This window comes from Stegodyphus dumicola, chromosome 8 (genome assembly GCF_044657685.1).
Source record: "Stegodyphus dumicola isolate Sdum_Otavi_A_Nest chromosome 8, ASM4465768v1".
Classification (NCBI taxonomy): domain Eukaryota; kingdom Metazoa; phylum Arthropoda; class Arachnida; order Araneae; family Eresidae; genus Stegodyphus; species Stegodyphus dumicola.
Genome location: NC_140775.1, coordinates 96,249,962 through 96,263,285, shown reverse-complemented (window position 1 = coordinate 96,263,285; position 13,324 = coordinate 96,249,962). Strand labels below are relative to the sequence as shown.

Here is a 13,324-nt window from a genome sequence, read left to right as displayed (position 1 = left end):
TTTTGACTGTACCAGAATGTTCTTGAAGGCAGCCCGAAAGCTACTTAAACCCTGCTTGCACGTATTGTCGAGTTGGTCATCAGAGTTGAGTCCATCGTGTGTCTCGTAGGCTATCGTCAGTGAGCGAGTGAGTCAGTGTCTTGACTATCCAGTTGATTGCGAGCTAATGCCTCATCAAGTTTTGCCTTGGGTATGCTGAGCTCCGAGAATGGCCAAACCGAGGCAGGAGCTGTAGTGTAGTGCTTACCATTGACTGCATTGCTAGTTGTAGTGTGGAGAGTATGTAGAGTTCTAAGAACAACTGAACTGAATCGGGAGCTGTACTCTGGTGCTTTGCTGTGAAGCTGTCTTCACCGTTATAGCCTGATTGCCTGAACCCTGTGTTGCTGATTGTTTCAGCATGCTTGTCATAGTTTTTGATGACTGTAAATGTGTTTTTGGAACTGTCCTGAATAATACTGGGTAATAAATTATGTTTTCATTCTTCATCAAGTGTTGTCACTCTAAATGCATAAACCCATACAGAAAAGCAACAATATATATAAAAGCTTGCTGTAATCTAGGATAATAAGTTGCAACTTCAATGCAGTTTTGTGACATTACTGTAGAAATCTCTTTTAACTCAGAGCATGAGAGCGCGGATATTTAATATTGGTTTATTTAATAGAAAGAAATAAAAGTAAATAAGATAAAGTAAGTAAAGATGAAGTTAACGGTATGCAGGATTAACATAATGATGTAGTCCTTTTTCACAAACATTTAAATAGTATGATCATCTAGAGTCATCACAGCGAAAGGCATAACAGCAAAAGACTTCAGCTAGACGTGAGAAGACCGTACATCTTCTCAAACTCTTGAAGGCATACGAGCCTTCTGCTCGTATCTACGTCTGGAAGCGATCTCTTGCTGCCTGGGATGATTCTTACTGCGCTGGGCTGTGATGTTGACGTCATCTGGTATTCTAATTCAGCATTGGATGTTGATGACTCCCACATTACTATGCTGTGACATACTTCTTCTTTTTTTTTTCCCCTTTGTTGTTTCTTTAAAAAAAAATTCTTTTTTTAAGTGTTATACTTTTAGTACTATTTTTATACATCTAAACTTGCTAGGATACATACATTTGTATACATTCTTTAGAATTTAGTTACTTTTTAATGCTTAAATTTATTTTATTCTTAATCGTTTTTAAAAATATATATAATGTATCGAGAGTACAAATAAGTCTTTGCCATTTTTTTATTAAAAATTGGGTATTTATTTTCAAAGTATGATACATTATGTTTTATTTAAAGTGTTGTCCGTCGCCAGTCACTACTTTTTCCCCATCTTTCTGGCAGCATATGAATATTGCATCAGAAGAACACTTCATCTTTTAAGGCTATCCATAAATTAACCTAATTTTTGGTATCTTCATATACAGTCAAAAGTCGTTAATTCGGACACCCATAATCCGGAATGATCTATAATCCGGACCTCAAAGCTAAAAACTTTCTGTGCATGCGCCGCGTTGACACATGCGCATAGGCGTTTACGCGTGCGCGTAAGACCTTTACGACTGCGCATTTGCGTGTGCGCAAACGCAGAATACGTTTTCGCGTGCGCGTTTAATGTATAACGAACGGTATAAGCTAAAATTATCTAATTATCTATTTCAGTTAATGTTGATGATTGCGTTGCTCCTTAATCTTCGAATTGGATGCGGCTTATTATTTTTTGCAGACTATAAGAGCAATTTTATAAAAGTAAACTTGAACTTTCAATTATGTCAAATAGAATATCTGATGCTGGAGCTCCCAAATGATCTACAAAACGAAAGTATGCTTTGATGTCCGTCAAACAAAAAGTGGAATTGCTACAAAAAATGGATAAAGACATGAAGAAGGTGACAGAGAGGTTAGTGAAAATGAAAAAATTTCGATTGACAAGTTAGTCGGTATTCTCGACACAGCAATTACGGGACTTGAACAGCAGAACTTTGTAACTGAACAAGAAATTATGTCTGTTTATAGAATTAAAGAGAAAGTGTTATCACATAAAACAAAGCAACTTAAACAACTTCATTGAAAGAAATGTTTAATAAAGTAAACAAATAAATATTAAGCTTTTTTTTTATAAATTTTGATACCCTTTAGATCATAATTGTTCTTTATTTCATAAATTACGGTTTCATATTTTTAATTTTAGAATTTCTGCATGCCATCTTACGAGATTTAAACTGATGATCTATAATCCGGAAAAATCGATAATCCGGAATCGCCGAAGTCCCGACGAGTCCAGATTAACGACTTTTGACTGTAATATGAAGCACTGCTCAGACAGGCTATCGTCAATCGAGACAAGTAGTAATCAGAAGCAATGTCTTTGAATTCAGTGAGAAGATCAAAACTTCTGACTTCAGTGTTTCTGAATAGGTTTTTGCCAGTGTCGCAACATGTAGATGAGCGTTATGCAGTAAAAGGAGTCTGTCATGTCTGGAGTAGTAGTAGGAGCATTTTTCTTTGAGTGCTTGTCTCAGTCTCATCAGTTGCATTTGGCAGAGAGCCCCAGGAATTGTTTGAGCCACTCATAATACATGATACCAAGCTGATCCCACCATATATACAACATGAATTTTGGTTAGAATAGATTTAAGGATGCTGCTTGGATTATCGCTAAGTTGCTGTTTCATTTATCGCCAAGTTGTTTCATTTATGGTAACCTGAGTAGTCGAATGTTATGGAACCCTATTATGATGTAATTGGTTGTGTGATTGCAGTGAATTTGAATGATGGGAAAAGATCTGGAAAGTGTGTGTGTGTCGGATTTTGGATAAGTTATTTTGTGGTTTACACGGTAAAATGGCTCAATGTGGTATAATTAATTTTAAGTTTCTATACGATTTGGAACAAAAGGGCAAAAAGCATTAATTGACTGGTGTGTAAATGAAATTTTACGTAGTAGCCATTATTAAGTATCCTTATTATAGGAAGTAAAGGCATATGGTTGAATGTCAGACAATACTGAGACTATGGAGGATATTTTTGTGAATTTATGTGGTGACTCCAGTATGCAGATTCTAGTTCAGATAATTTTAGGAAATTTTTTAATTTAAAATGCTGTTAAGAAATTTTGTTTGACTGAAGATATGTAAATTCACAAATAAGGTAAGTGCGTATTTCCTTTGTGTAGTGCTAAGATAAATTCCCTTTTTTACGTTATTTCATTGTTTGATTTAAAATGTAGTTTTTTTAGATTATATATTTTTCATTGGCTGCTCCTTTGACTTTTTAAGTGAATATAGATCAATGTGTACCTTTGACAAAGTCAAGGAAGTGCACAATGCCTAGTTTGTGCAATTCTCTGATGATTTTTTCAAGTGAAAATAGGTCAATGTGTACATGGATACCGAGTTTGTGCAATTCTTTGACTTGTTATTTTGGCTTTGTGTAGCAGCGATTTTTGAGCCCAGAATCGCCACTACACAAAACCAAAATTACAAGTCAAAGAATTGTACAAACTCGGTGTTCATGTACCACCAATTATCGCCTAGGGGCACCCGTAAATATATTTTTTCCGAATTTTTTTCATGAATATTTGGCTTGGCTGTCAATATTGAAGCATGGCCAGGTGGTCCCCATGATTTCTTCTTCTTCTTTGGGTTATCATAATGGTTTCATTTTTCATCACCAATGGCAGTACAAAAAGCTCTTTGGTTTATGCCTGGCAAGCAGCCTTTCATGTGTAAAAAATCAGCATTCAGTGTTTCTCGGCTTCAATTCGTATGGAGCCCAACTTCCTTGCTTTTGAATCATTCCCAATGACTTTAAATGTTGTGGCATTGCTTGTTGAGTCACTTCTAATTGAAGTGGAAGTTCTACTTCATTTGGCATGAATCTTCATCCAATAATACTTCCAGTTCCACATCTTTGTACACTTTTTTTTTTCTCCTTCCGCTACATTGTTTGATGTCAAATTCACTATTCTTAAACTTTTGAAACCACTCGCAACAACGTATCTCACTTAAGGCAACCTGACTGTATGCTTTTACAAACTACTGATGAGGCCTCAGCTGTGGATTTTTTCAAATTAAAGAATTGAATCAAAACTTTCCACAAATAATGCTCATTTAGCTCAAAACATTTTTGCATGAAAAAATATATGATGCTGATACAAAATTGCCAATATTTCAAGGTTATATTGTTAGCAGATATCCAACTTTATGATATGCCATTTTACTTCAGACAATTTTAACCGTAACTTACCAATGGTATCATTTTTTGTCAAACAGCAGAGACTTGTTTGTGCTTCCAATATTGTAAACTTTTATAACTTAATAAGAGACTGAATTTTTCTGTCTGATAGTTTTACTAACTAGTTGTATAATTTATTGTCATTTAGTTTTACTTATATCTGTATTATTTTAGTAGCATTCTACTTTAATAATGTTTTAATTTAGGTAACCAAGGGCAAATTCCTCCTAGTGCTATTAGCCAGTCAATATGGGGCATTATGGGAACTATACATCTAATTGGAGGTAAATTTGAAATAAATATATATGTAAGAATTAATTTTTCTCATTATTACAAATTTCATTAATTTGAGAGAAGTTTTAACATTTAAATTAATTTATTTTTTAGGTCCTTATTTAATTGTAATTACCAAAAAATCTCTTGTTGGAAACATTTGTGGACAATCAGTATGGCAAATCACAGATACTGATGTTATACCATATGCCAAAAGTATGTTGCATTTGACTGAAGAACAAGTGAGTAATACTTTTGTCCATATATTAAAAATGAAGCATTAAATTAATGCTAGAGGCAGCTGGATTACTTAACTTGAGTTTGAAAAAAAAAATAAGACAATAAGTGTAAAATTAAAATAAATTTTTAAGTGATTGCAAAGTAGGTAAAGGAAAAATTTTTTTAGATTTGTCATAGGTGTTAACATTTCAGCACATCTCTTCATGAAATGGGAAGGAAAAAAAATTGTGCACAATTTATAAGTATATATTATTAAAAAATTTAATTTATAATAACTAAAAATTAGTTTTTTAAGCTTTCAAGTAACAAATTGAATTTGAGCTTTTGCTTAAAGTATCAGAAGTTTTTTAGGTGTCTATTGGGGAGAAACTATGCTAAATTCATTAATTCATTTTAGATCCTTAGTGAGTTTTCACTGATACGAATAAGAGGTAAGGATTAAAACTTTTGCATTCAGTAATAGTTCTCAAAAGACAACTCGTATTAAAGTTTCATGTCCCCTCCCCCAACTTAGTGTTCTTGTGTAATTAACACGCTAGTCCATTTGTAAAATTTTTGTATGTAATCTCGTCATTGTGTCATAAGGATTCCTTTAAGGTTAAATGGTTTACTTGTCATATCAGGTTTTCTGGAACATTCTGATATTTTTACGACGTACTTCAAACCTTCTTATTAAGTGCTAATTACACAATTTTCACTTTGAAAGTAATTAATAATGGAAAAAATATATTATTAAAATGGTATTACTTAACAGAAACTGGATTTTCTTTGCATGTGCAGATTTTAAAAAAAAAGTGTTATATCTTAAATTTTTGTGAAAAAAGAATATCCAATATATTTTCATAAATTAACTGAACATTATCTGTAGATAACAAATGGAAAGCTTCAGTGAATTAGTTTAGTTTGACTGAAAACCCACATAAAAATCATTTATTATATTTGTTCGCATTTCTGAGCAAAATGTTTCTGAACACTCTAAGTGCGAATTTTTCAGTCCATGAAAAGTAATAAAGTCTTTCTTCTTTGAATAGATATGAATGTGTATATATATATTGAATGATCTATATACTATATATAAAAATCTTTGTTTCATAGCAATTTAGGAGAACCTATATTAATCTGTTATTTCGCTCCAAGTACAATTAGGGTAGTCTAGCTACTTAGCAAACTAATAATATCTAATCCTTACATTGATTTTCTGTTTTTATTTGTTCCTTTATTTTTCGATACAGTGACTTGACTTGCATTTGATTTTTCACAGTATTTGATATATTAAATTATTTTTTGATATAATGTCTTTCATTTGATTTTTCACAGTATTTGATTATTAAGTTCTATGCAATAGAGCTATTTTTCAGTTTCTTTTATAAATCACTCCAGAAGCTTGCATCAATTTAATTCATTTTTGAAGAACGAGAAAAAATTTATAACTCTACAATGCAACTATCTAAACTTGCATGCAGTGCAATTGAGAATAAGCACTGGGAAACTATGAAAACCTCATGTTCAAATAAGGAACATAATCTCTGTTATTGAGATGTTAAAGTAATCAGAATACAGTTGTTTACATTTCAACAGTGAGTGTACCAAAGTCAAACTTGAGGATTAAAAAAAAAAAAAAAAAAAAAAAAAAAAAGCAGAAGCTATTAAAGTTTTATGTTAAAAACTTCTCCTTTATATTTAAAAGTTACTAGATGTTTTGAATAAAGCTCCTCAAAGGAATTGATGGAAGTGTATGTTTGAAAGTTAATGGTGGTATTTACGTGCTAATACCGTACAAAGTCCAAAATCCAGACTCATTGGGACTTTGGCGATTCCGGATTTGTGATTTTTCCGGATATTAGATCATCAGTTTAAATCTAGTAAGATGGCATGTAGAAATTAAAAATATAAAATCATGATTTATGAAATAATGAAGTATTTATGATATAAAGGTTATCAAAATTTACAAAAGAAAGCTTAATATTTATTTGTTTACCTTATTAAACATTTCTTTCAATGTAAGTTGTTTAAGTTGCTTCGTTTTTTGTGCTAATACTTTAATTCTGTAGACAGACATAATCTCTTGTTTAGTTACAGTGTTGTTGAAGTCCTGTAACTGCTGTTTCGACAATTGCGACTAACTTGTCAATCGAAGTTTTCTCCTTTTCAGTAACTTCTCTGTCCCTTTCTTTACTATTAGTAGTGGTATTTTCTGGATCTAGAATCATACTAGAGATTTTGCCATTCATTAATTGATTGATGATTGAGAAGCATTGTCATCACAATGAAAAACTTCTTTTATATCATCTTTATCTATTACCGCTTTTCCACATTTCTTTACAAAATCCATTATTTGGAAAATTTTTCCTTTGTTTTTTGATATTCGAAAACCTTTAAAATTAGCAGCTATCATCATCAAATTTAGCTATCCTTTGCTATACATATTTGGCTATGCATCATGAGCTTGGTGACTGACAACAAGTTGTTTTGTTAAATTTTATCTTGCTTATGCACACTGAGATAATTAAGCCTTATTTGTATTAGTTATTTATTATACTTATATCTGTTTCTTGTGCATGCTTAAGGCTTATCAGGGTTCTGAATAAATAAATTCCCACATATAATTAAAGCCTTATTGAGGGCCAGTGCTAGATATCTTACTGCCTGATGCAGTCTCTGTGGGTCCTAAATTCTGCGACTCAGTGCGACCATATGAGTCGTGGCGCTGGTTTTGGGTTTATATGAATAACAAATTAGTTATTCTTAATTCAAATAGCCCTAAATGTAATCTTTGGGTCTATAAGTATCATCAACAAAATCTATTTTTAGCATATGGAAAGAAATTTTTGTTAAATTTTTCTTGTCAACATTTTTTAGCATATTTAACTTAAAGCTGTAATCATCACCAAGCGTAAGGTCAACATAAAAGGTTGCCATACTCCTTTATTATTCAATTACTAACATAAAAAAATTGTTTAGGCATCGCTACAAGTCATCATGTTTTGATAAACATGCGGTGATAAAAGGAAAGTATAATAAATAAGGATTTGCCAGGTTGGCATCAGATCAACGATGTATCTATGTGGAATGTTTCGGTTTTAGATATGTGCCAAGCAGATATGCAGCAAGAGCCAGATTACTGATCATACAAATTTATGCTAAAATGATTGTTTCTCCAATAACAAGTTATTTTATTTAGTGTCGAAGTGAAATTAAGAATAGGGACTCTACAGATGTTTTATTATGCACGTAAGGGGGAATCAAATGCACATACGTAAAGCCTATGAAAAAAACATTGTTGGTGGTTTTGAGGTCCGGATATTGGACATCTGGATTTCGGACTTTGTACTGTATTAGTTTTAATATTTGTACATTTTCTTGTCAACCATGCAAGTTGGCCATCATCAAGCTTAAAATCTGAACACACATCCTATTAAATCTTTGCCAGTTATTCCAATGGAATTTTTAATAAATAGGTAAATTTTAGGTAGATAATCAAAGATCATTTTCATTTTGTTACATAATCATGATATACAGATTATCAATACATCATATTAAAAAAAATAAATGTGAGCTCAAGCCTTAAAATTTATCTGATAAATTCATTTAAACTTGCAGTTATTCGAGTAGCCAGAAATCTCTAATGGCACTTAAGATAGTAAGAAAATATATATTTTTGTAAATTTGGCACTTTATAAATTCATTTAAATATGAATCCAAATAATGTTGCCTAGTTCTGCAATATTTTTTAATTTGTCATTTTGACACCCCATATCTTAATGTGTGCCTCACTGTGGCGGGGGCCATTGCTGGGAGGAGTACTTCAGGAGCCTAGCTCTCAGTAAGCCACCTTAGTCATGAAGACCATTCCAGTATGCCCAGTTAAACATAGCAGGTGAAGATCATCCCCCCCCCCACACACACACAGGGAATTACTTTGTTGGCAATCAGGTGTCAAAATCCCGGAGCCCTAGTGACTTTTCCTCTTAGCATTTACTTCTTCCTCTCTTTCTGTCTTGTGGAGGATGATGCTCACGATGAGACCATGAGATGGAGCTTCAGCTCTGTTATTTCTGCGTTATTTGCTCTCTTATTTCTGCTTTTTTAGTGAGAATACTGCCTATGTCTTTGTCATCCGGGAAGACACATATGGCTGAAAAGGAGGATCTTAGTATTTGAGAAGCGAGGTACTGTAATCAGTGCACTGCTTTGGCATCTGTTTCAGCCTTAACAGAAGGCACTTAGCTGTCCCTGTTGGTGTCAGCTAGCTGGCCCTTAGTCCTTAGTGCCAGTGGCTTGGAGATAAGCTTTCAGGAAAGCTGACTGTAGGCCTCAGTTTACATATAGGTCCAGCTAGCCCTAACACAGAGATCTGTGTTCCCTTGTTGGGCTCCATCGTGGTGGGGCAGTCAAAGCCAATTTTTTTTCCTATTTAAATTATGGCAACTTTAAAATATTCTCCTACTTGCATTGTAATGACAAATTCAGGTACTGTTAAGAGAGTATGCACTTCTGGCTGTCATTATTAGCAAGAGCATCAAATGTCCTAAATTTTTAGTTATTATCCGTTACTAGTTAGCTGGAAAATATATCACCATTTATAGTCCATAAGTACATTATTAGCTAGTGAGCCAAAAAGCATAAAAATGCTCCTCACAGGATCTCTTCTCATCGAGACAATATCTGATGCACCACTTTCTCTCAGCTGAAAATGACACACATTTCTGATCACATCCAGGGGTGTCATATCGCATTTGGTATCAGTCTCTGAGGAAGAACTTGTTGAGCAAAATGTGTGTAGGGCTTGCTGAATTGAAATTCAGAGATGGGCAACTTGTTAGCATGAAACATATTATCCTGACATTTTCATCATCAGTCCATCAAAGCGTGGTACTTAAATTGTCCCATCAGACCTTATGTGCCAAATCCACTGCACTGTTTTTATTATTTATTTATCATGAGTTCGGGCATGCAAACATCACATGGCATACAGAAAAAAAAAAAAAAAAAAAAACTTGAATAAGAAAATAACTGGCAATGAGAATTTTTTAAATCCTTCTCTTCTTTAACAGTTAACGGAAAGCTCGGAAACAAAAGTACAAAAAATGGAAAGCTCAAAAAAAGAAAGTTAAAAGTGCCAAAAATAGAAGCCTTAGTCTCCCGATTTCATCGAATCAGGCACAGACTTTCCAACATATCGTATAAAGCAAAGGAACAGCATTGTAAACGCATTTATTGGCCACCCTAATATCATGGAATTATTGTAGCTTCCACCAAGGTCTTAACGAAATTAAATGTCTTATTAATAATTATCAAAATGTCTTTATTGCAGTACAAGAGACATTCCTTAAACCTTTAACCCAACAAAGCTACACGGATATTCAGTGATAAGAAAAGACATGCAAATGGTTTTAGTGGTTAGGAAAGAAACTGCAAGTAGTCGTGTGGGTTTGCTTATCTTCAGTAGCTATCCACTAAGTTCCCTTCTCCTTGAATCTACCTCTTTAAGCATTTGCTGTACAGATGAACATCCGGATGCTGATTTCTGTCTGTAATATCTATCTTTGCCCAAATAAGAGTATTGATGAGAGAGATTTGGAAGATTTGATTGTTCAGCTGCCAGCAGCATTTATTCTGGTTAGTGATTTTAATTGACAAAATGGATTGTAGAGATACAATTGTTTTCTGTATTCTAAACAATGTAGAAAATGCTTACTTTTACTAGCCAACAAGAACCATCCAATTTGTTGACCTTGCCATTTTTTCTCCATATCTCAGGCTGTTCTGCTCCATGAGCATTTGGAAATGCTTATTTTATGGCAGCCATTTCTTTATTTTTGTAAACTTTATAGGAAATATTATTGCTTCTGTCTCTGGAACACCACAGTTTCTATTGGATAAAGTGGACTGGGATTCCTTCTCTCTAACATTCATAAATTTGTGTAATCTGAGCTTTGTTCAAGAGTGGTGGTGATAGTATTACTTTGTAGTGATAGTACTAAAGGTTTTCAATTTTTGTTTAGATGGTAAAAAGGTTGAGAACCACTGGTATATGGTGTTTGCAGTGAGGATTGCTTCACACTTTGATTAGTTTCTATTTTACATGTCACTTTATAGATTACTTTACCATTTATTCTTAAATATCTATTTCTTGGATCAATAACATAACTTTTTGGATTAATAACATAATTGAATTTGTAGAATGTAAAGGGGCAATTAAGTTTGTATTTATGATATTTATATATATGTCAAATAAATCAAACTTTGTATATTTTAAAATTTTCCAGGCTAGGCTCTGATGGTAAAATACTTTACTTTTTATGATCATGTAAAATTTAATATGTAGTATGAGGTGCTGGGTTTATGTTCAATAACATAATAATAATTATTATTTGTTGATATCAGTTAAACACAAATTCCAGAAAATTTCATATATTTCAAGATGATCTATGTACATTATAAAAGAATTTTATTTTGTGAACCAGAGTGCTTAATATAAATAATGTATTTCGTATTTATATTCATATTAACTACAAAGTAAAGAGTAATTGAGGTATAAGAGCATAACAGTATAAGTTATGCACTTATACCTCTATGATATTTTTGAAGTTAAGCCTATATCAGTGCCTTTGATAACTGAGTTGAAAATGGTTAATCCAAGAAGCTAGTCATGGTATTTCATGTTATTTATAATTGTAAATATGATATATGTATCAATAGTGTAAGAAAAAAAATATTTACTTTCTTTTGCTGAAATATAATCCATCATATATTTTTAATTATAGACACATTATAACAAGCTATATCTCTCTATGGTGCAGTCTGTCCTACGAACACCATACTTTTATTTCTCTTATACATATGATATAAGCCATACATTACAACGGCTTCACAACACAAGCCCTGATTTTGTTCAAATGCCTTTATTTCAGAGAGTAAGTTTTTTCTTAATATATTTAGTTGTTGCTGAAAAGTTTAATGTAGTGTGTTATTTGTAGTGAGTTGACTTAGTAATCAACTTATTAATTATGCTGTGTAAAAATTAATTTTAGTTCTAAGATTATAAATTTTGATATAAGCTGTTAAAGCTGTAAATTAAAGTTGCTTGAAACAGTTTGTTATAAATAATTACTTTGCTTTTTAATATATGTGCTGTATCCACATTTGTTTATCCTTCTGAATGTATCATTCAGTCATAATGTTGCAGTTTGTTGAGCATAATCTTTTTAATTTTCAAACGTGAAACACACATCAGTAAAACAGGGAATTTACAGAATTAAATATTTAAATATATTTAGATTGTAATAATGAAATCATTAAAGAATAAAATGAAATGTTAGATTAAAATGTAGTTGAGTGGTATAAAGTGATAGTTGCATAGTGTGTCTACAGGTTTTTATGATTAAGTTCATACAAAATCACAAATTGATGAAAATGCTATTTCTTAGCTTTTAATATATAATTCTTGTAAGTCTTTACAGTACTTGAAATGTTCATGCAACTGCTTGATTCCTCAGTTAGTTTACTGAGTACAGTTTTCTAAACTTCCTCAATAATAAAATACAGTCAAAAGTCGTTAATCCGGACTCGTCGGGACTTCGGTGATTCCGGATTATAGATTTTTTCCGGATTATAGATCATCAGTTTAAATCTCGTAAGATGGCATGCAGAAATTCTAAAATTAAAAATATGAAACTGTAATTTATGAAATAAAGAACAATTATGATCTAAAGGGTATCAAAATTTACAAAAAAAAAAGCTTAATATTTATTTGTTTACTTTATTAAACATTTCTTTCAATGTAAGTTGTTTAAGTGGCTTCATTTTATGTGATAATACTTTCTCTTTAATTCTATAAACAGACATAATTTCTTGTTCAGTTACAAAGTTCCGCTGTTCAAGTCCCGTAATTGCTGTGTCGAGAATACCGACTAACTTGTCAATCGAAATTTTTTCATTTTCACTAACCTCTCTGTCACCTTCTTCATGTCTTTATCCATTTTTTGCAGCAATTCCACTTTTTGTTTGACGGACATCAAAGCATACTTTCGTTTTGTAGATCATTTGGGAGCTCCAGCATCAGATATTCTATTTGACATAATTGAAAGTTCAAGTTTACTTTTATAAAATTGCTCTTATAGTCTGCAAAAAATAATAAGCCGCATCCAATTCGAAGATTAAGGAACAACGCAATCATCAACATTAACTGAAATAGATAATTAGACAATTTTAGCTTATACCGTCCATTATACATTAAACGCGCACGTGAAAGCGTATTCTGCGCTTGCGCACACGCATATGCGTAGTCGTAAAGGTCTTACGGGCACGCGTAAACGCCTATGCGCATGTGTCAATGCAGCGCATGCGCAGAAAGTTTTTAGCTTTGAGGTCCGAATTAACGACTTTTGACTGTAATGACATTAAATATTACACTTTAGAAAAAATAAAGTCTCTCCCCAATGACAGATCTGATGAATGAGAGGGATGTTTGAGAATTGTGACACTTTTATTTACTAGAAACTGCTTGATTAGAGTGGCTTATTATGTTGCAGAACTCACTTGTTCAAATGAGCATTTTCACTCCGATCATGTCTAAT

General features: G+C 32.5%; 1 protein-coding gene across 2 annotated transcripts in view; it reads left to right on the top strand.

Annotated features, from left to right (window-relative positions):
• The window catches only part of Sac1 (phosphatidylinositol-3-phosphatase SAC1), a 74,453-nt gene that overhangs the window by 13,073 nt on the left and 48,056 nt on the right, over positions 1 to 13,324 (top strand). For both annotated transcript variants that reach the window (XM_035377197.2, XM_085822148.1), the window contains exons 3-5: positions 4,439 to 4,516; positions 4,620 to 4,747; positions 11,513 to 11,662. In XM_035377197.2, coding sequence (XP_035233088.1) covers positions 4,439 to 4,516; positions 4,620 to 4,747; positions 11,513 to 11,662 — 356 coding nt within the window. The remainder of the gene's footprint in view (positions 1 to 4,438; positions 4,517 to 4,619; positions 4,748 to 11,512; positions 11,663 to 13,324) is intronic.